Raw genomic sequence first — 23,419 nt, forward strand, 5'->3', positions numbered from 1 at the left:
CTCTCTCTCCTCCTCCTTTCCTCTCTCTGAAATCAATAAAGATATATTTAAAATAAGTAAATAAATAAATAAATAAAAAATCATTTCTTTGATTAAGTATGATTAAGAATCCTAAAGGAATCATAATGTGTGCTTACAATTTTAAAGAAATAAAAATTTCTTCTTTATGTGCAATTTTTAAAATTTTAGCTATTAAACTAAATTTCCAACCTTAACTGATAATGTGAAAAAGACTTTGTGAGGCCCTGGCCGGTGTGGCTCAGTTAGTTGGAGCATCATCCTGTATATCAAAAGGTGGTGGGTTCGATTCCCATTCAGGACACATGCCCTGGTTGTGGGTTCAATCCCCAGTCCTGGTGCATACAGGAAGCAACTGATTGATGTTTCTCTCTCACATTGATATTCTCTCTCTCTCTCCCCTGCCCCCCTTCCTCTCTAAAATAAAATAATTAGAAGAAGAAAAAGACGTTGTTAGACACTCTGTTCATTGTTTATGTGAAAGATCTGGGTAAGCTCTTCCAGGATTTCTTAGACCAGAGCTCTGTGTCAGATTGAACTATTTTGTATCTAAAATATTATTTGTCCTTAATATTTTCATTGATTTTTCTCATAGATGGCCGATCTCCAGCAAGAACATCAGAGGGAAATTGAAGGCCTACTGGAGAATATTCGACAACTTAGCCGGGAGCTTCGACTTCAGATGCTTGTTATTGATAATTTTATACCTCAGGATTATCAGGTAAGAGGGAAGTTCTCTGACCTAGATATTAGGTCACTTGGCTGGGGTTAAGAAATAAGGAAATATAATTTATCATTTAATTGGTGGTAAATATTTACATTTCAGTTGTTGACGATAAAATTTTCTTGAACTAATGCCATTACATTTCACTTCAGTTGTTAACTTTTCTTAGTACATAATTCTCTGTTTGAGTATATACATATATAAATAAAAATTTATATACAGAAATCCAGATTCATGTACAGAGGTCCTCAAATAACATTGTTTTGGTCATTGTCATTTCATTATATCATTGATGAGAAAAAAATTGATTCCCAGCCGGGGCTACTGTCTCTGTGGATTGACATGTTTGCCCCATGTTCTGCGTGGGCTTTTTCTGGGTCTTCAGGTTTCCTCTCACATCCCAAAGCTGTGCACATGAGGTGAACTACATTGCCCCAATCTGAGTGAGTGAGTGTGTGATGTGCCCTGTGATGGACGGGCGGCTGTCCAGGGCTGCTTTCTGCCTTGTGCTCTCAGCTGCCTGGACAAGCTCCAACCTCCCACGAATATTTTCCCCCGAACCGGATAAGTGGGTTGGAAAATAATTATCTTAATCTTTCTTAAATGTATATATATATGTCACATTTATTTCAATGTTTAATATTAGTAGTTTGGGGTCTTTATTTAGAAGTTTGGTGATGTTTTTCTGACCAGAAATATAGAAACTTAACTCTTGCTTATATCAATTAGCCTGTCATAAAATTGGTTTTATTTTACGTCGTTTCCCTTGAAGTGGCAGTGTCCAGGAACCTCTCAGTAACGGTAAGTGAGGACTGACTGTAATCACGGTAGGAATCGAGGTGTAGGTGCTGTTTATTCATTCAGCGCCCTCTAGCCTGCGCATAGAGAAGCGGGACTCCTGTGCGAACTTACGGGTGCTAATTCTGTGTGTGTGTAGGGAGGTGATAAAATATACAAACCATGACATTTACCATTTTAAGGGTTTTTAAGAGTACAGTTCACTGATATTAAGTATATTCACAATGTTATACAATCATCACCATTTTCCTTCTCCAGATAGATGCTAATTCTTAATACTAGTATTATTTAAGAATCTCAGCCTCTATTTTTCTTAATTCAAAATGTTCATCTTTCTAGTACATTTTAGTAAACTTTAACATATTGATTTTTTAAAAGTTTAATTTGAATCTCTATACAGCTGTAAGAGAAATCTTAGCATTTTTTCCTTTGGACGTCAGGTGTACAGAATTAACCTTTGTTTCTTGGTACACTCTCCTTTTTGGTCCTTGGAGGGCCGGCCTTGATTTAGTTTGTTATTTGTTGTGAACTCATCATCCCAAACAAAAGCTAGGCCCATTACAGTAACCTACTTCCAATCACATGTTTCCCTCTCCCCTCTTCCATCCCTTTGCCTCTTCCAACTAAAGGATAACCTTCATCCTCAATCCCATGTTCTTCATTTCCTTGCTTTCTATTTTTATATAGTTTAATTGTATCTACCTATATTTCTTAAAAGCATGTATTTTAAAATTTATTAAAAGTGTATCATGCAGTATTATAATGTTTTGAGACAAAATTTCTCCCTTATTAAGATTTTAGTTTCATGAATATTTTTCAGTATCTTAAGTGTTATAAAATATTAAAAGTAGACTATCTTTGACTCTTTTTAAAAGGAAATGATTGAAAACTATGTCCATTGGAATGAAGACATAGGAGAGTGGCAGCTAGTGAGTATTACCTTCATCCTTCATGGAATATTTGTGGAGTACTTCCTCTAGACTAGGGATTTTGCTGGCTCCAGTGGGAAGAGGTGGTCCACAGGATGAATCAGATGAAAGTCCAGTAGAAAGTGTTTTTCTAATTAACTATATTATAACACAGAATATTCTGTGGAATTGGCATGGCCAGGGCTACATAGGACTGAATGGCCTCTGGGTCCCTTTCTGTTCCAGCATTCAAATCATGTTTCATGAGTGTGACATCAGTATATCTCATAGTAATTTGCCAATTCACAGTATTAATTGCTAATTAAAACAATTCTCTGCCTCTTTTTTTCTTTTTCAAGAAATGTGTTGCCTACACAGGAAATAACATGAGGAAGCAGACTCCAATTCCTGATAAAAAAGAAAAAGATGTAAGGGTGCTTTTTAAAAGAATGACAGTGTTTCTTTATAGGAATATGGGTCAATAAATTATGTTATCAACATGAAATCAATCAGCTGTGCTAAAAATAGTAGGCTGATCTTTTGGGAACAGAGGTGCTCTGGATGGGTGGTTTTAGGACAGTTCTGCTCACCTTCAGTTGTGATGGCAGGCTGAGTTCTCCCCCCAAAGATGGCATGGAATCTTCTATGGGCTCACTCTTTTCACCACCTTTCTGGGTTGTGGGGATGTTTATTGACTAGAATGTCCTTTTCAAAGCTAGTCCTAGTCTTAGGTCCACGAGAGGAGATATCAGCTTTAGGGAAAGCAGCAACAGTTCTGCTTTACTGCTAAGGAGTATATGGTGTGTCAGGGTTTACTCACCAGTCCTTACTGAATACATTTGAGATAATGGCATTAAAGATATTTTTAGATATTTGTTTGATCATGTCTTCTGTGGCTTTTTTCTAGAGTTTATTCAGTATTTTAAATTCTCCTCCAAATCTGATTTAAGTCTGGTGTTGGTTTCCTTTACTTAGCCCTTTGAAGTGGACCTTTCCCATGTGTATCTTGCCTATACTGAGGAAAGCCTGCGGCAGTCCTTAATGAAATTGGAGAGGCCACGGACTTCAAAGGGGAGAGCAAGGCCAAAGACAGGGAGAAGGTAAGGACTGTCTTAGAATCCCATGAAATCAAGGCAGTGAGATATGCTAATTAGATACATTTAAAGGAAATTTAGTTGATAAATATTTTGGCTGATATATTTAAATATCAAAGTTCTTGCCCTGTCTGGTGTTTCTCAGTGGTTAGAGCATCAGCCTGTGCACTGAAGGGTTGCGGGTTTGATTCCTGATCAAGGGCACATACCTGGGTTGCAGGTTCCATCCCCGGCCCCAGTTGGGGTGAGTGAGGGAGGCAACCGGTCTATGTGTCTCTCTCACATTAATGTTCCTCTCCTCTCTCTCTCTCCCTCTCCCCCTCCCCCCTCCCTCCCTCTCCCCCTCCCTCCCTCCCTCTCCCCCCTCCCTCTCCCTCCCTCCCTCTCCCCCTCCCTCTCCCCTCTCGCCTCCCTCTCTCCCTCCCTCTCCCCCTCCCCCTCCCTCCCTCTCCCCCTCCCCCCTCTCGCCTCCCTCCCTCCCTCCCCCTCCCTCTCCCCCTCCCTCCCTCCCTCTCCCCCTCCCTCCCTCCCTCCCTCCCCCTCCCTCTCCCCCTCCCTCCCTCCCTCTCCCCCTCCCTCCCTCCCTCCCTCTCCCCCTCCCTCCCTCCCTCCCTCCCTCCCTCCCTCCCTCCCTCTCCCCCTCCCTCCCTCCTTCTCCCTCTCCCCCTCCCTCCCTCTCCCTCCCTCTCCCCCTCTCTCCCTCTCCCCCTCTCCCCCTCTCTCCCTCTCCCCCTCTCCCCCTCTCCCTCTCCCCCTCTCCCCCCTCCCTCTCTCCCCCTTCCCTCTCCCTCTCTTCCTCTCCCCCCTCCCCTTCCCCCCTCCCTTCCACTCTCTGAAAATCAATGGAAAGAATATCCTTGGGTTAGGATTGACCAAAAAAAAAAAAAAGTTCTTATGTATTTATGATTTGAGTAAATAAAATCCTGCTAAAGAATTAAGGTCTTCCAACTTCTTTAGCTGTCTTGAGTAATATAATTTATTTAAATGAATTTTCTTTCTAAGTCATCTATTTTAATTCCTTAATTCTTACACTAATTCTTCTAGTGAGGGGCTAATTAATTTGCCTGGTAAGACTCCCAAGTATTGTATTCAGCTGATTCGTTTTTCTGTCATAAACATTGTCCCAAGAACCTTGATTTCCTCAGTCACCAGTTAAAGAAAACTCTGACCATCTTTTCCTCTCCTTTGGGTGCTGGTTTTGACTGTTGAATAGTCTATGTGTATCATAACATAAGCTCAGGGAAAGCAGGACGTAAGAGCCTGGAGCTTATTTCTTCTTTCCCTACCCTACCTCAAGTACTGTTGAATTTATTTAAACTGATTGGAAGACTTTGGGGCTCCTAAAATGAGAGGGAATAATGAGCTTATTTGTTTCCCCTGCATTGAGCACTGAGACTTTTGAGTTACATTTGTACGGGTTTAATATTTTTGTGTTACATGGTCTCATAGACGTATCCTAACATTTATAAATTTGGGATCGTTGAAGTCAGGGAGGAGGAATTGGTAGCATATTAAAAGTGCACAAATTTTACATTCTTTAGCATTTATGTGCCAGGGGTTGAAAATTTGTCATCTGCAGCAGAAGCTGTGCATATAGTGTTAATAATGAATGAAGCATAGCAGTTCAGAGAGACACAAATCTCTCTAGACCTTTCATTTTTCCACTTTTAATAGAGATATTTTCCTCTTAATTCTGAAGTTAGAAGGAAACTAACCATGCAAGTGTGATGATAAGTGGTAAGACAGTTGGCCTCAGGGTAGGTGAAAATAGGCAGCAGTGAGGCCTGGGGCAGAATGGACAGCAGTCTGTCCGAAGGGAGTGGCTGCCGCCCTGCTCCGAGTCAGTTTTGGGAATAGAGGGCCCATTGTTTCCAACTCTTCTTGTTTCAAAGGAGAAGCCAGAAATCAAATTAAATGAGATCTCTCCATTTTTAGTCACTTTTAAAAAGCTGTATGGACCTAAAACAAACAACTTAATAAGTTATTTGGATATAGTTTTCAGAATGCTCATTTAAAAATATGTAACTTTTTGGTTTAACCAAAACAAAAAAAAGTGAGCCAACATTAAATGAGCCAAAGCCACCATCTCTGTACACCAGAATTAGCCTGCTGCATTATGAAAACAATAGATGGCCATAAACATAGATAAATATATACAATAAATGGTTTATTGATATCACATTGCATGATAATGTTTAATGTAATGTTCCTCATTAGAAATGCATAGTTCAGTGTGCTAAGCAAAATTGCAGTAAAAATGATACATTAATATAGCATTTCCATCAGTCTCTACATGTGCATCCCTGTTGTATTGCCTCAGATGATGTTATCTCTGCTTTTCACTGAGTAAACCTGTACCGTTAGCCTACCTCGGGAGAGATCACCAGTGGGTTCAACCTGGCAGGCATGCAGCCCGCTTGGCCCGACTGCGGTGTCTAGCCCAGTTTCGATATATCATCCACTCAGTCCCTCACCACTCTGAGTGGAGGGTGGAGTGCCATGCTCTTGCACCTACTCTAGGTGACCTGCCCTGAGCCTGAAAAGGTGGGCATGAGTTGACCTCTTAACAGGGTCAAGCATAGCAAACCTTGGCCTATTTCTAGCCTCTGTGGCTCCCTTGTTTTATCTTCTACTTAATGTACAATGTTTGCATTTCAGTCTTTTAGGAAAGTCTTCATGTTTTCTTTTTCTCTTCTCCAAACAGAAAGCGTTCTGCAAAGCCTGAAACTAATTGACTCTTTACTTCAGTAAATGTTACAGACTTAAAAGTCTCACTAAAAATTAGCGATATCCTCATGCCTGGACAAAATACTTAATTAAAACACTGAAGACTTTTGTGTAATTTCAGATAATGGAAGCTGTAAGTCATGGAGTAAGACTGGAATTAGTAATTTGTCTAATAATTTTTAGTCTCTATATAAGTTAATAGAACATATTAAAATTGCACAACTGGTAATTGTTCAGATAGTCATATTACTCTTCATTTTATACTATGCAGGGAAGTTGGGGGAGCAGCTCCTACTATAAAGAGTTGCTGTTAAAATGTATTCGTAAATCTGCTAGTAATTTACTCAACTACTGTATATTTACATAACTGGATATTCAAAATAGAAAAAAAATGTATGTCCTGTTTTGCGCACAGACAGTAGCAGTTCTAATTGTCCTATATTGTGCTGTTATATATGAATGTATGGATTGCATATCTAAGAAATGATTCAATCCTGATGCCCGCCCGCCCGCCCGCCCGGTTTAAACATGTTCTCATTTTTGTGTTACCATTTATTGCATTTGAAGTATTAGATGATCTGTAGAAAATTTATAATTTGACAGTCAATTTTTAGAAGCATAAATGTTTAAAAAAAAAAGTTGAAAATATGTTTCAACTGGACCTCTCTTGACCTTTTGAGTTCAAGACAAATATACTTTTTTGTTCTGATTTCATGTTCTCTTGAAACATTGAATATATACCTGGTTATAAAAGAGACGCAGTTGCCGAAAATTAAGAAGCTAAATACTGGTCACTAATCTTTGCCCATATGTATATATTTTTTAAAATTCATTTTGAAGTGTGATTAATGGATGCTTTTCTTTGAGTTCTAAATTTTGATGAAAATTGAAAGTCTCCATTTCACAGAAAATACAACTAAAGCAAGAAAAAGAACTTTTAATCCTTTGCTTTTAAAACACTTTGTTTTGTTTTTTTCTTCAGTTTATTAAAAGAAAATATTCTTCCCTGAACTTCTTTCATTGACAAATCCAGTTAGGCCACCTTCCTCTAAAAATAAAAATGATATTTATTTTATAGTAAAATAACTTGTAATAGATAGAATTGTTTTCATTGTTGGCTGCTTACAAAATTTTTATTTTTTATTTTTTTAATGTTATGTTACACCTACACCGCTTAATATATCTTTTGTGAATTTTAAAATAAATTAGTATTAAGTTAACATTATTTTAAGAAGTTTGGTTAAAGGTTGCTTTATAATTACAAAGCCATGTATAGAGTGGGGGTGAGTGAAGGTGGTGTATTTGTGAGGTGGTAGTAGAAATGCGTCATAAATTTAAAGTACATTCCAAAGGTGTGTACTGAATGTCCTGTGTATGGTGCATATTTTCTAGGTAATAAGAATTGCATTTAACTGGCAGCATTTTATTTGTATTATGTAAGATAGAACTTTATAACTTTACTCTGTGAGGCACTGTTTACGTACTGTGAAGACTTGAGGTGAATTTGTGTCTTGTAAGAGCTTTGTGTGAGCAGAGTATCTTGGCAACTGTAGATGCGCATTTAACTCTGTTAGTAATTACTCTAGAGAAATCTTAATTTTACCAATAGGAAGAAAAGTTGAATACTTCTTCTTTTTAAAAGTTCATGTTTCTAGCCTTTAACCATTCAGTTAATAAGAAAGGAATAACTTTACATTAAGCTGTAAAACATCACAGAAAACTTAAGTCAGTATATTAGATATTTTATTCCACTCCATTGCAGTAATAACAAAAAGAAACCTATAAAAAGTCAAAGCATTAAGAAATTTAAAAAACAGGCTGCTTTAGTAGTTTAAAAAAAAAAAATTTACATTAGAACTGATTATACCAAATGGACAATAAATATTCATCTTATGAAATACTAAAATTAGATATTTGAGATAGGCCCAACTAATCATATGAAAACACGGGACACTGACGTGACAGGGATTCATTTAGCTCCAATCATAGCAGTTTTGTGGTTTTTTCACACTTACTGTGTCTTTGTGCACAAATAAAATATTTTGTAACTTCAGTGTTAATTTCATGTAAGGATATAGATGAACAAACTTGCTCATTATATGAAATAGATTTAAAATGAGTGGCACATATAAATAGGTTTTTGAATGGGTATTTTCTCTTTAATTTAAAAAAGTAATATTTATTTATTAAAAGGAGCCTTGGTAGAATATTTTTTGTTTGTGGTATATTCTTTAATAAATCCTGTAATTATATATACTGATAACTAGGTTATTAAAACATAATAGTAGTCCTCATTTTTGTTTTAGATGTTTGTAAAGTATAAGATTACTCAAAGGACTCAAGGGTGGAGGGTCTGCATCATGTTTATCCTACAAATAGAATCCATTTTATAAGCTGCCATTTATCAAACGGGATTGGGAGGTGATGCCACTTCATCTGTAAGATTTTTTTAAAAATTATGATTATGGCTTTTGGGCTATCTTTTGGTTTTGTTTCTTTTTAGTCTTTAAAAAATGTCTTCCCCCTTATCTCTCAAGGAATGCCCCTCTCTTTCCTACAGGGCTATGAATTAAGGAATTGATAGTTGTACATTAAAGCACTTCAGAGTCTGCCCAATTTCTTAATATATGCATTTGTTTTCCTTTTTAGTTATTCTTGATTTAAAATACTAGAAGAAAACATAGATCTTCCTAGTGCCTTTGAACTTACACTGTAGGCTGACTAGTTTAAATCATTAATAATTTCAGTAGCATTACTACAATACTGTATACTGGCCTAAATTACAAATTGTACGAGTTTGTTGCATTAATTTCAAAATCCACACTTCTATTGTATTTTATGTATAAATTGTATTTGTTCAAGTTGTACATATTGATATTGTATATATATGTGCAGCATGGTTAAATAAGAAATAAAAATGTTTACATAATGCCTGTAGTAGCGATCTGCTTCTTTACTGAATTTTTTTTGTGTTTATGTCCACCCTGATATTAATAGGCAGTTTTTTTTGTGCTTGGCATGTTCGTTTCATGCGGTTAAGAGAGGACTGCTATAATTTCACACCCAGAAACTTATACTGGTGTGGGTCTTTAACAGAAACTGGGAGAGAGATTTTTATTTTTTAAAATATGTTTTTATTGATTATTTTATTTTATTTTTTAAGAGAGAGAGGAAGGGAAAGGGAGAGAGAGATAGAAAACACCAATAAAAGAGAAACATCACATCCATTGGCTGCCTCCTGCACTCCCCCTAGCTGGGGTCAAGCCTACAACCCGGACATGTGCCCTGACTAGGCATCGAACCAGCGACCTCTTGGTGCATGGGGTGATGCTCAGTCCACTGAACCACACCAGCAGGGCTGAGAGAGAGATTTTTAAATGTGATTCTTCTCATTGATAATATTTGTTTTCACCAAAAATATTTCTGTGCAAGTTTTGTTACCCTTTTCATTCTGTGTTTGAGAACAGAAACTTAAATAAGTGTGTATGCAGAATGTATCTCTCTAAAAGGTGAAAGGGGACCTTTCTGAGTGGTAACAATATCACGATCTCTTTCAAAAATTTTTAATGAGATTAAAACATCTCCCAAACAGTAACATTGCTTGGATTATTGTTAATCATGAGTCCTTTTGACAAATACTTACTGATTACCAGGCACCGTGCTAGGGCCTTGAGTTCACAAAGGAGTCCAGAAGTTTTGATTTGTTGGCAAGTTTCAAAGGACTTAAATGTGCTTTTTGCAGAGGCTTGCTCTTCCTTTTCCCGTCTGCTAGCTTATGTAAAACTCCAGCATGTGTGTAGAGCATGAAGATAAAATTAAAGACCTGCCCTGGCATAAACAGCATGTTGTCCATCCCATCTTCTCATGAAGACCCTCCAGAAATTAAAAAAACCCACAAGTATCAGCCTAAGGGACCACGGGTAGCCTGTGCCTAGGGGAGCAGTGAGCATGGTGCTGAAGCCACAACCTAGGGTGAGCTGGAGGAGCCTTCCAAATACATTTGTTATAACATTATCTGAATGTCACATTCTTAAGCCGTTTCATTTGCAAAGCAAATCAGATACTCAGTTCTCCTTCGGAAGTTGAACAAATGTGTGGGAAAATGATTATGAAGAGGCTACTTCAAAAAGAACCTGTTTCCTCTCAGCATTTATCTTGGGCTTCCTGTGACCCAATCTTCAAGCTACTTTTATCAACGTTATCAGAACATCACTTTGTCTTACCCAGCGCGTTTATGGCTCTGACTAAAGAATATGACAGATCAGACATCCTTCCACACCTGCTCCCCTCCCCCATCCCTTTTTTGAGGGCTGGGGAAATTTTAGTGTTTAATCAAAGGCTTTATTTCTCCAATTGTACAAAGGAATTTAACTGGGACTTTACAGCTGACTACAATATGTCTCAGAGTTGATACCAATCTTAGCAAGAGGATATTGCCTAACCCAACCTAAAAGTACCAGCATCATTGCAGAAATACTGTGCTGACCTTGATTTCTACTCCATCATGGGTTATGCCACTCAGTCATCAGGCATCGTGTGGATTTACTGTGTACCTACCCTGCGCTGAGCAGAGGCCCTGGCAGGGCTCACAGGCTCCCTCGGGAGGGAGAGGTGGCCGCGTAGATGGAGAAGGGCAGCGCAGCGTGAGGGCTGTAGTCGAGGGCGACCGTGAGCTGCCAGGCGTGGCTTTCTTCCCCAGCAGCTAACACGGTGCCCATCACACATCTACCTGACCAGGGGTCAGAAAAGGCTGCTTCTCCTCAGGGAACTGCTGCAGGAGGTGTGACCCAGTCTAACACATGGGGAAAGGCATTCCAGGCAGCAGGGTGTGGTCTGGATCCCGATGCCATGTGCCTTGGTGGTATGTTTGAAGTCAGGCATAAGGGGTGGGGACATCTGAGTCTGAACAGGAAAGAGAGGCCAGGCTCCTACTGTTGAGTTTTCCGTAAGCAGTGGGAAGCCATGGAAGGATTTTAAGTAGGTCACTCACGTTTGTGTTTTAAAGAAGCTGTCACTGGAAAGATGGTGAAGGATGAGATGGGCCCCTGGGAGAGCAGATGACGTTGCACCAAGTCCCAGAGACCGAACTGGTCGTGAGCCAGAGGAGCCAAACGCTCTCCCCTCAGCTGGGGCTCTCGCACCCATGGCTGGTACCTGGACTGACGAAACATCTGTATCTTCTCTTTGCTCACATCGCCTAGCGGGTACCCAGGTGTGCAGTCGGCGTACAGAACATCAACACATGCTAGTGTTTGCTTCAACGCTGGCTATTGGAAACAGGAAAGGAACAGACCGCTTAGAGACTGAAAGTTGAACTGGGAAGAAGTGGGCAGGAAGGATGGATTGGAAGAGAAACACTTTAGAGAGCTGAAGAGAGAAGGTCTGAGTGTGTGGGGCAGAGACTGGGTCAGGAAATGCTAGGCATGGCAGGAATAGGAGACTTCCACCTGGGAATGGGAGCCCTAATGAGCGGACAAATTGAACCGAGGAATCAGCCCGAGGCTAGAGTCAGCGCCTGGCCCGGTCTCTGGGGAAGCTGGTCAGAACGAGAGGCTCCCCGTGCATGCCCATAGCCGGCCGAGCCGTGCTCCCTGAGAAACCTGTGCGCTGCACTCTGTCCCCAGAGTCCTCAGTCTCAGAGGATTTGGGCACCTTGAGAGGCCGACCGACATGAATGTGGAGGAAGGTGGGGAAAAACGGCCAGGTTACAGGATGGGAACACCGATCAGCAGCAGCCGGAGAGCCCCTGATGCATTTTCATTGGAGGCCAGCATTTCTAACTGTGGCCCAGAAATGTTTCAATAAAAAGACAGCTATAGATTTGAGTGAAACGTGTTTTTTTCCTTTTTCCCCTTGCATGGGTCAGGATTTATTTATTTGTTTTAAATTACAGTTGACGTTCAGTATTATTTTCTGTTAGCATCAGGTGTACAGCATAGTGGTGAGACAATCATATATTTTACAAAGTGTTCCCTCCGATATTTCTAGGCCCTACCTGGCAGCATGCACGGTTACCGCAATATTATTGACTATGTTCCCTATGCTGTACTTTACATCCCCATGGCTGTTTTGTAACTACCAAACTGTACTTCTTAATCCCTTCGCCTTTTTCACCCAGTCCCCCAGTCACCTCCCCTCTGTCAACCATCAGTCTGTTCTCTGTATCTATAAGTCTGTTTCAATTTTGTTTTGTTCATTTATTTTGTTCTTTAGATTCCACGTATAAGTAAGATGGAAATGTTTTTTTCCCATTTATTTATTCAATAAATATTTATTACCTACTAATGCCAGTTAGAGATATAATATATTCACAGGTAAAAGGTAGAGGTAGCTGATAGCAGGGAGGGAGGGGTTCAGCCTTCGTTGTCAGTGTCGCCCATTCCGTGCGCAGGCCTGGGCCGTGGCTAAGTTTCCTAAATGAATGTGCTTAGATGACAAGCATCCCGACTTTCACTTAATCCTGAAGCTTCTTCACTCATTCTTTTGATGCGCGTCTTCAGTTCATGTTGTCCCACTCCCTTGGTAAACTCGGGGGCTTACTGTTGCGTGTTTTCAGTCCAGAGCCCCAGCATCACCTGTCAGGAAGTCAGTAGAGAGTTAGTCGCCTCATAACCATTGAAGCTTATTTTAGGATCCTGCCTGGAGCCTGCATATGTCCTTTCTATGGCCCATTCTAAATACTTCTTCCCGACAGCCTTTCTTTTACCATCCTGGCTTCATACACAAACTGTAACCCACAACTCATATCCTGTGGCAGACTACAGCTCATATTAGCCATTGGATGCAAATGAGTCTCAATCAGAGAAGAAAGGAAACAAATTTTCAATGCGGCCTTAGAAGGCTCCATGACTCTTAGTTACTTATTGCCCTTGGCATGCTGGTATTTTATGTGGGCAGGGTGAAACTGGCTGTGGTCAGGGTGAGACTTTAAGCTTTTGATTTGTTCCCTTATTTTGAAAGGGTTAAAAAGATGTTGCATGTTTTGGTATAATTTTAGTACTAGTATTAATTTTTGTCACGTGTAAGTGAGGGTGAAAAAAGCGCTCATTCACGGCTCCTGGGCCCATATTCTTGCAGGGGCCACGTCTTCAAAAGGCAGGTTTCAATGACTTGACACTTGTTCTCTTCCCCTTTAATTTTTTTGAAAATAACAGCTTTATTGAGATATAACTCACACTATAAAATTCACCCTTTTAAAGTGTACAATTCAGTGCTTTTTAGTATAGTTACAGAGTTGTACAACCATCACCACTATCTAATATCAGAACATTTTATTACTCCCCAAAGAAACCCTATGTCCATTAGCAGTCATTTCTGCACCCCCTGCGGCCAATATTCTTTTTGCCTCCATGGATTTGCCTCTTCTGGACATTTCATATAAATGGGATCATACTATATGTAACTTTTTGTGCCTGGCTTCTTCCATGTAGCATAATGTTTCCAAGGTTTATCCATATTGTAGTAGGTTATTGGTGTTTCATTTTTTTAGTCATCAAATAATATTTTGTGGTATGGATATGCCACATTTTGTCTATCCATTCATTGGTTGATTGGCAGTTGGGTTGTTTCTGCTTTTTTGCTGTTATGAGTAATTCTGCTATGAACATTTGTGTAGAGCTTTTTGTGTGGACACGTTTTCAGTTCTCTTGGATATACACCCAGGATTGGAATTGTGGGGTACTGTGGTAATTATGTTTAGCCTTTTGAGGAGCTGCTGTAGTTTCCCAAAGTGCCTGTACCATTTTCCAATCACACCAACAATGTCTGAGAATTCCAGTTTTTCTACATCTTCGTCAACATTTGTGATCATCTGTCTTTTTAATTTTAGTTTTTTAATTTTTAAAAACATTTTATCATTTGTGTGCATGGCCACACACAGATTTAAAATGGAAAGCCAACAGCCTCCTTATGTTGCTTTCACCCCTCCTTATGAAAGTCCCGTTCCCAGCAACCCTCCTTCCCTTTTTGTTTTTAATTTTTCTGGTGGCTACCATCATAATATCAAAAATCTCTTGATTCCCTCACTATTGGTTTTTTCTACTTTTTATTATAAAAACTTTCAAACGTGTGTAAAAGTGGAATAGTACAATCAACCCCTGTGTACCCACCCCCAGCTACCACAATCAACTCATGACCACTCTTACCAACTATTTTTTGATTTATCAACTTTAGATATTGTGTGTTGATTTCCCTATTGGAAAGTGAGGGTTTGCCTCATTAATTTACCCCTTCCAAATGTTTTATAGTAAATTATTCTTAGATCTTTTATTACCTTTGCAATTTTGAATAAATACTTAAATCTCTTGCTCTCATTCCATCAACCTTAGACAGTATTGCTTAATGGGCCCTCTTGCTGAGTGAGCTGGGGATATTAGGTCCCCACCTCTCCTTCTTTCCCTCTGCTTTTACCTCTCAACCATTTTTAGCTAAGCCTTTTATATTGTCAGGTTGGTAGCATTTACAGTCTGTTCTGTAATCATAATTCTTCTGTGCTTTGTTTGTTGGTTCTAAGACTTGAGAATCAAGAGAATTTACATTATTAGGACTTTAAATTTGATTCACTGCAGAGCCCTGTAGTATGTGCTAGAATTACTTTTTTCCCTATAGTCTCAATATAACAACCCTGTGTCAATGAGCGAAACGTGTTCTAAGCACCCAGTGGACACCTTTTCCATTCAGAATTATTTGGTAGTCAGCAGGACCTACAGACCCGCTCTGCAAGCTCGCTCTCATCACTTACGTCTTATGTGGGCTTGTATTCTTTAATCATTTCGTGCATTATTCCCCAGCTAGAGAGAGGAAAGCAATCTTTCCTTTTTGACTTCCATACTAGTTTCTCAGTAAATGAACTTGGTTTCCCCAAATGTTGTCAAGTAAGGCGCCAGTGCTAGGAAAGTGAAATCATGCTGTCAGATTCTACATATACTTTATTTTATGATGAGTTATAAATATATAAATATTTTTAAAATAAAGCTATTAAAAACCCATAAATTAAAATATTCAGCTTCAACTCTTTGAGTATTTCTCTTGCATGACCCTCCTTAACCTTTCCAAGAAGTCTTTCAGGGTGCTCTTCTTGTCTTCGTGCACGGGACAGGAGGTCTACAAAAGAAATGTTTCGTTAGCTTGCATTGCTAAATATTTGAGTCTTGCTGTCCTGCCTGTCTGCTCGGGTCAAGCCTTCTCTGGCACTTACCGCCTGAACAATGATCTAATCAGGGCGTCCAGTCTAGCTTGACCGGGAGTGTGGCTCCGCCACTGGGCCTGCAGGGCTTGCCTGTTTCCAGTGCGTGCTGCTTACGCTCCTGGGAATGGATACTGCGCCATCACCAGGGCTCTGCCTTTGGGGGTGCCACAGTGTCTGGAGGGGTGTGTCACACACACAGCTAGGTGCTGCTCAGGGCATAACGTGAAGGTGGGGGCTGAGACCTGCCCACGGCTGTCCAGGCCTTCTGTGGGGCTGCCTGGGCTGCCGAGGGAGCTTCAGTCCATTTGCCCTCCTGCCCATTAAGCAGCTACCACAGCTTGGCAGCACGGCGGGTGGAAAGGATTCCAGGTACCTGCCGCCAGGCCACTGCTTCAGTTTGGATCTCAGCTCTACCAGTTTATTAATTGCATTGCTTAGGACAAACATTTCCTTTCTAAAACGCTTCGGTTTCCTCTTTTGTAAAATGCAAACAGTAGTGCCAATTTTATAAGATGATTAAGAGGATTGAAAGAGAATAAGTGTGATGTCAGCCCCCTATTCCGTTACCTTGTCTTCTAGATGAATGTACCCACTTCCTCCACTTGGTATTAGATGACATCCACGCTTGGCCCTCCCTCTTTCCTACACTGTCAGTTCTCCCCTGTCACTGGATGACTCGCATCGGTACCTTAACATGCTGAACATACAGCCCACCTTCAGAGAACTTCCCTCACTCCACACCTGCCCTGCAGCTGTTGGTCCATTTCTCCCCAACCTTGTAGCAAAACACCTCAAAGGAATTTTCTGTGCTCCTTGCTCTTACTTTTCTCCCCTCCCTGCCCGTCTTTCACGGGACTCACTCAGTCAGCCTCTCATTCTCGAACCTCCCTTTACATCAGCATCACTGATGCCCCTGTCATGCCACATCTGACGGCCATCCCTGACTTTGTCTTACTGGACCTTCCAGTACATCTGACACTCTGGATGACTCCCTCCTTCTTAAAAGTTTCCTCACTTGCCGTCTGGGGCGCCACACACCCCTCCATTTCCTGCTACCTCACTGCTCCTCCTGTCTTGCTGGACCCCCACTACCTGATCTCTGTATGTTAGTGCCTCTGGGCTCCGAACTTGGATCTCTTCCTTTCTCTATGCCGTTCAGACCTGTGGCTTTACATAACATCTTTCTGAGGACTCTCCATTTTATATTATAAGTTCTGACCTCTCCCCTAAGCTTCAGACTTTTCCAGCAGTCTCCTCAATACCTGTCTCCACTTGGCTATCCAGTAGGTGCCTCAAACTTACTATGTAGAAAGTTGAGCTCCTGCACTTCTGCTCAACCTTTAGCCCTGCTCTGCCCCAGTCTTGCAGATCTGCAAACACCAACCATCCTCCAAGGGGCTCAGGCCAGGAACCAAGAGGCCACCATGTACTCGTTCCCTCACACCCCTCACAGTGGATCTGTCAACAAGTCCTTGTGGCTCTATTTTTAGTTATATCCCAAATCTAACAGCCTCTACTGCTCCCACCCCTTTGAAACCACCATCACCTTCAGCCTGGGTTGCTGCAGTAGCTCCAACGGGCCATCTTGCTTCTACACTTACCCCTGTTCAGTCTATTTACAGTAGCCAGAGTGACCTTTTAAATCACAAAAATCAAATCGTAGTCTCTGCCCTGCTCAAAACCCTGTGGGTATTTCCCACCATACTTGGGGCAGAATCCAAAGGCCCAGTGTGATCTGATCTGCTAAAAGCCCCCTGCTCACTCTGGTCCAGGCACACTGGCCTTCCTACTGCTCTCTGAACACATGACACTCATTTCTACCCGAGGGCCTTTGCACAGCTGTCCCCTCTGCCAGGAATGTTCTTTCCCTAGTTGGGTAGGAAGCCTGCTCCCTCACATGATTTAAATATCTCTTCAGATGATGTCACCAACTACTAATCAGCCCTCTTCCTCATCTCCCTTGTGTTCTTTATTCCCATATTCTTCACAGCACCTCTCCCTGCTGGACATCGCAGGACACGTTAGTCTGCTTTTCTGTCTCCCCCACTAGACCATGCTGTGAGAGCAGGAGCCCTGCCTTCTTCTCTCTAGTACTCTATCCCCAGTGCCTAGAAGAGTGCCTGGCACTCAGAGAGCCTCAATAAATACTTGCTGAATGAATGAGTGGGTTAGTTAAGACGGCCACTCATGAGGGTGCTGTCTGTCGGCAGCCACGCTGTTGGCAGATGCAGTTTACCTTGTTGGCCATGCTGCTGAGGTTCTTGTCCAGTTTTCTCAGGGATGATTTTGTCGAGCATTTGTGGTGTCTGTAGACTTGCCGAAGCACCACTGCAGCCCTGCAGAAGGTTTCCTTCTCAGTTGTGTTCTAGAAAGAGAAATGCCAGAGAGTCGTACACTAGCTCTGTTTTGAACAAGGGAGAGAGACTTTTCCTTCTGGTTTCTTTTTTCCAGGAAGACACATGGAGAAGGTAAGTTAGCTCAACCATGGATCAGGTATTCAAGGATTCCTGCTGTGTGTACAGAGGCTGCTTGCCATAGCCATAAACCTCTGCAAACAGCCTCTCTAGTTATCTGCAAATCCAGCAGCCTTTTCCTCAGAAACTCCCACTTTCCTTTTCCTTGCAGAGTTTTGCTGAAAGGGTACCTGAATAAAGTCACTCAGCTAAGTAAATGACAGAGTGGGGATTTGAATGCAGACCCATCTGTCTAGAACCTAGGCCTGTTTCTCTACACAAGCTGTTCTTTCTGTGGAAGGTGCCTACCTGAGCTCACAGTCAGCTTGTGCCCTCTCAGTCCTGTCAGGTTGGAGAACCCAGGTCTCCCTGGAAGTCCTGCATACTTGTGGGATAACTGGATGCCCATCCTTTGGCCTGGACGGTGCTGCATTGGGCCACACTGTCCATTTAGCTGTCCCCAGGGGAAACAGCAGTTTATGTAGAAACTCGGGGTCCAGGTAAGGAGATAAGACATTTCCCCACAGCTAGGTGAGGGTCAGGATCAGGGTGAGGCACCCCAGGAGTCTGGCCTTGGATAGGGCTCCTGTCCGGGCTTTTGACCTTGAATGTTCATGGGCAGAACCTCCTTGGAACGTGGGAGCTCTGACGTGGGTCTGGCCACACGCCTCTTCCTGGGGACGTCTGGGCCTTAGAAGAGGGAATGTACAGGCAGGGAAACAGCTCTTGTTGGGAACCTGGAAGAGGGGTTGTGTCTCAGCCTGAATCATGCCTGGGGTGTCCTCTCGCTTCCCCTGAAAAATGAGGTCACAGATCGCGGGGAGTGGTCTTAGCCTGGGTCGGGTCCAGCTCAGACGAAGCTGTCTCTGTCCCCCGCCAGGATGCCCTCCAGTCCCTTGCCACTCAAAGTGTGGTTCGTGGGGCAGCTGCACAGGCGTCCCCGGAGCTTGTTAGAAACTGACTCTCAGACCCCCCCCCGGCCCACTGACTTCCAAACACGCGTGACCAGCGTCTGCAGGGGAGTTTCATAGGGAGCACTGTCCGAGCAGCTGTGTAAGTTCTTACAGTTCCATATTTTTTCTAACTATCAAGGTACTGTAAGTTCACTATAAAAATAATATATATTCAACAAAAATGAATTCACTCATTGTCCTGCCAGCTAGGGATAACTACTGTTATTATTTTGGTAAATATCTTCCCAAATTTTTAAAAATACTTTTTTCAAAATAGGGACCAACTATTGGTACTGCTTTGTGACCTTTTTACACATAACATATAGTACAGGCGTTTTCTTTAGTCGTTCAGAAGTATTTGGAACATGGGATTGAGTTGCTCTGTAGGATCTCTTGGCATATTTGTCCCGTAATTGACCAATCTCCTATTATTGCAGTTTTTTGCTTTTGTGAGTAAGTGCGGCAGTGAGTCCTCTGTGCAAATCTTTGCGTTCGTCTCTTATTTAGACTAAATTCTAGAGCACCAGAATCCCAGACTACAAAAGCTTCCCCTTTCCCCTGTGGGAGGTGCTGGCCCACGGGCAGGACCTGTAGAAGGGCATACACGTGATGACCTTGTGAGAGCCCTCCTGGGCCCCGATTCTAGGTGGAACTTTAAGAGCAGCACCAGTATCTCTGGGCTCAGCCAAGAAACCTCCCATCAAGCACCACGCCTCTGGGGCCCTCCTTGGATGAGCAGAGGCAGTGCGGCCGGCCAGGGGGAGCGCGTACTCCCTGTGGATGCAGAGGGGGCGCCCCTTCGTGGCTGTAGAGAGAACAGTGAGGCTCAAGGGGCCCGAGGAGAAGAGCCCCTCGGCTGACTTTTCCATCAAAACCTAATGAGACTTTGGAGAAACTCTGGTTTGGAGCCTAGAAATTAAATTGCCTCTTAGTTTTGCATATATGGCCATATAATATAGGAAAAAACCCTTTAAAGATATTTGTCAAAGGACTTCCTATAGGTAACTAGGATAAAATAGGAATTGGAGAGTTTGAATCAAGTGGGAAAGCGTTAAAAAGAACCTCATTGTAAAGGCTGTTTTAGTTCCGTTGGTATCACAGCACCAGGAAGACACCCCGTGCTGCCTGCTTGGAGCTGCTTGTCCAGCTTCACTGCGACAGCCCAGAGGACCTTGCCATTCAGAGCTGCTCAGGAAAAGAGACTGAAAGGGGAGGCTCAGGCGCAGGCCAGAGGAAGCCCTGTCCTGGGAGAGGCGGAGTGCCACCTGGGAGATTTCTCCTGTGGCAGCGACTCTTATAGTTCTAACTTGGTTCTTGACTAGCTTTGTTCAGGGCCATAAAAAGTCAGTCCTGTTTGTGTCATATCCATTATCTCCGCTTCTGTTCAAATTTTGTGCACCAGCGCTGTGTATAAGAAAACCCTTTACTTTCACTTAAAAAAAACCTTGAGGATTGACATAGAGCTTTCTGAGAAATTAGGAACTTTAGCTCTCTTTGGTAGGAAATACCTCCAACTAATGGTCCACCCAAGAAATCCCTCCTAGGCCAGCAGCTTGCTCTCTTTGCACTTCGCGCTTCCTCAGACCCCCTTAATTTCATAGCCACCCGGGCAGGCGTTGCCTGTGGAGACCAGGATTTAGATGAGCACATTGTTTCCAGCAACTACCCGGAGAAGGATGTTACCCAACTTGAGATACAGGAATTTTTGATTCCCTAAAGAAAAAAAATTAATACACTGGATTTTGGAAAGATGTTCCTCTTCGGGACACACAAAAATAACTTCCCCTCCTGCATACTACCTTTGTGGGTTTTGAAAAGAACAACTTTTCCTTGTTCTGAAATATCCTCATAGATAAATAATCAACATTGAGTCTTTGAGGAAAGGAAAAGTGAGGTTGTTAATCCAGGAGGAAAAGAAGCAGGTCAGGGGAAGGCATTTGAAGTAGGGGGGAGTGAAGGAAGGCAGCGGAGACTTGTTTTAGGAGATGTCTGCCAGTGCGGTGAGGGAGGTGAGGGAGAACCAATTGCAGAGGAGGCCAAGAATGGGAGGAAAGCAGCATGGCCAGGCCTGCACCTCAGCGGGGTGAGGGGTGGCGAGGTCTTCTAAAGACAGCCCAGAGTGGGGTCGCCCCCTTCCCTGGACTTGGAGGGTTTGATCGTTTCCAACCACTGGCCCCTCCCTCTTAGAGTTATTGCTTCTCTACAACCAGGGTTTTCTTTCATCAAGCATTGTATCATCTTACAAGAGCACTTTCTACTAACTCAAGAACTGTACTCCAACCAACTTTCAAAATCACTTTCATTTCTTCAGATGTGGAAACTGAGGCACAAAGAGGTGTGGAGACTTGCCAAAGGCCACACAGCTAGTTAGTAACAGAACCAGGCCTAAAACCACAGCTGTCTCGCTGTCAGGCCCTCTGCACTTCCTTCGGGGCCCTGCCCTTGGCTTTGGCAGAGCGCGCTCAGCAGCGCAGCTGCCCTCCGGGGAGCCAGGGCACAATGCAGCGGACTCTTGGCTATTTTATATACATACATATAAATGTATATTAAGTATTAATATATCATATTAACATATATAATTTTACATGTGTATAAAATCTCCAAGTCCTTCCAACCTACTGATAGGCAGAGTCTGATACATTCTGAAGGACAAAATTATATAATCTACATTTCATATTGTACATTTATATAACACTATATTACAATATTATGTATTACTATATGTCAGATTCCTGGGATAATCTTTAATGGGATGAGGTATCTAGATACAGGCCCAAAGAACAGTTTTCCTCACGAAGTAGGACGGGCCTGCTTTATGACCTAGGTGCTGGGCTGTGGCCCTACCCAGCCCACAGGGCTTCCCTCCTGGCCAAGCAACACCCCTGGTGCATGAGGAAAGCAGGTGGTTAGGAGACCACTGGTAAATCGAAGCTTTGGGTTTTTCATTCTCAGTCGTGTGTTTCCATGAAAACAGGAACTGATCTGCACAAAGCTATTGATATGTGTGTAGTCATGTGTTTGTCAGAGAAAATGCACTATCAGCTGTCAAATCTATCTCCTCCCACAGCAGATGGAGGGGCGGGGGTGATGCGCACAGGAGGTGGAAAGGTGAGATGCCCAAGCAGCCGGAAGCAGGGATGAGTTGGACCCCATCCGGCAGGACGGTTCCGGACCAGGCTGGAGGGGAGCTGGTGGGGCAGAGCAAGCCGAGGGTCTCCGGACAGCCCTCCCGGAGCTGGCGGGCTGCTAGATGACCAGGCTGCGAAAGAGGAGGGGCTCTGGCAATACCTTCTCTCTTGCCATAGGAAGTCTCTTAGACAAAATGAAAGCTCCCTCGACCTGTAATCTCAATATCTGTTTTCGTGAGAGTATTTGTTTTTTCGGAAACGTATGAGCCAGAAAATTCTCTCCAACAAGCATTTATTGAGTGCCTCCTATATTCCAGGCACTAGGCCAGGGCTGGGTAAATCCTAAAGAGCTTTTCCTTGACCAGGATTTGAATTAGGGTTACAAAATCCAAGCTTTCTATTACACATCTTCTAAATCAAGTGTAACCAGAAACACCAAAACATGATTTGAGAGTAAAGATCAGAATTCTCATTCTTCGAAAACATTTAACTCATAGTTAATTTGGGCCTGTTCGCTTTCTGTTAGAAATGTTTCTTGTTCAAACACTTGTGGATGACTCCCCTGTCCCAAGTTACCCATCTGCCAAGCAGACCACCCCAGACAGTTCTTACCTTCGGGGCAGCCAAGACGTCCGCTACAGTCAGCTCCATGCACAATGAATCCTTGGCCTAGGCGGGAACAAGAGAGCAAGAGACAGTGTTACCTCCAACTAAGCGGAGAATCCTTCCCAAGCAGCTCTCACTCCCTCAAACTGACAAAACTTCCTATAATCCCTCGGGGAAAAAAAAGAAGCACCAGGGGAGACATCTCCCATCACCATCCACCAACTACCAACTTCTCTAGAAGCTGTTATGTTCTTCTCATAGTCTAAGAAATACCCGTAGCATCACCACACTTTTGGAGAGATGGTGCCAGATAGTTCACTCACCTTTTTCGCTGTGAGGATGTTCAGCGTTTTGATGATCTCTTCTAAGGTGATGTTGTACTTGCGTCCATGGATGAAGTTGCTGGTACATGCTAGTAAGCAGACCAGAGCTGGAATCAGCTGGGAGGTGAGACCCATTAATAGCTCTCTATTTGTAACGACACTGTGTGACAATTAGTTTACCAGGAGAAGCTACCAATGCAATTCTGACAATGGTATCTCTATATATAGAGTTAAAATTGCTGAAACCGAGGGAAAATGAGTTTACATTGGAAATTTTCATTACCCCAGGTTGGGGCCAATCAGCGCCTCTCTTCCAGGAGAAACGTATGCCTCACAGAAACAGGTGAAATGTTCCTGTGAAATCAGACCAATAGGAAAATGAAACCTTTTTTTAAAATTAACTACAAAGTATCAGCATAGGAAATTACACCATAATTTACTCTTTAGATTAATCTTATCAGCTCGGGGTTGTTGCTGTCTTTTTGCTTTGAAGGAGGAGG

At 42.4% G+C, this 23,419-nt stretch overlaps 2 protein-coding genes across 2 annotated transcripts in view; one reads left to right on the forward strand and one right to left on the reverse strand.

Annotated features, from left to right (window-relative positions):
* Window positions 1–8,102, forward strand: part of KIF3A (kinesin family member 3A) — a 49,195-nt gene extending 41,093 nt beyond the window's left edge. The window contains exons 13-17 of the mRNA XM_081137430.1: window positions 614–739; window positions 2,416–2,469; window positions 2,808–2,876; window positions 3,424–3,548; window positions 6,247–8,102. Of these exons, the coding sequence (XP_080993556.1) occupies window positions 614–739; window positions 2,416–2,469; window positions 2,808–2,876; window positions 3,424–3,548; window positions 6,247–6,277 (405 nt within the window). The 3' untranslated portion in view covers window positions 6,278–8,102. The remainder of the gene's footprint in view (window positions 1–613; window positions 740–2,415; window positions 2,470–2,807; window positions 2,877–3,423; window positions 3,549–6,246) is intronic.
* A 7,173-nt stretch (window positions 8,103–15,275) lies between these two features.
* Window positions 15,276–23,054, reverse strand: IL4 (interleukin 4; the record flags this gene model as incomplete). Its single annotated transcript, XM_081134035.1, has 4 exons — window positions 15,276–15,371; window positions 17,693–17,821; window positions 22,603–22,650; window positions 22,920–23,054. 4 exons carry the CDS (start codon window positions 23,052–23,054, stop codon window positions 15,276–15,278), a joined length of 408 nt encoding a protein of 135 aa, XP_080990161.1.
* Between the last annotated feature and the right edge of the window lie 365 nt (window positions 23,055–23,419).

Source organism: Miniopterus schreibersii (assembly GCF_964146895.1).
Source record: "Miniopterus schreibersii genome assembly, chromosome: 4".
NCBI classification, from domain to species: domain Eukaryota; kingdom Metazoa; phylum Chordata; class Mammalia; order Chiroptera; family Miniopteridae; genus Miniopterus; species Miniopterus schreibersii.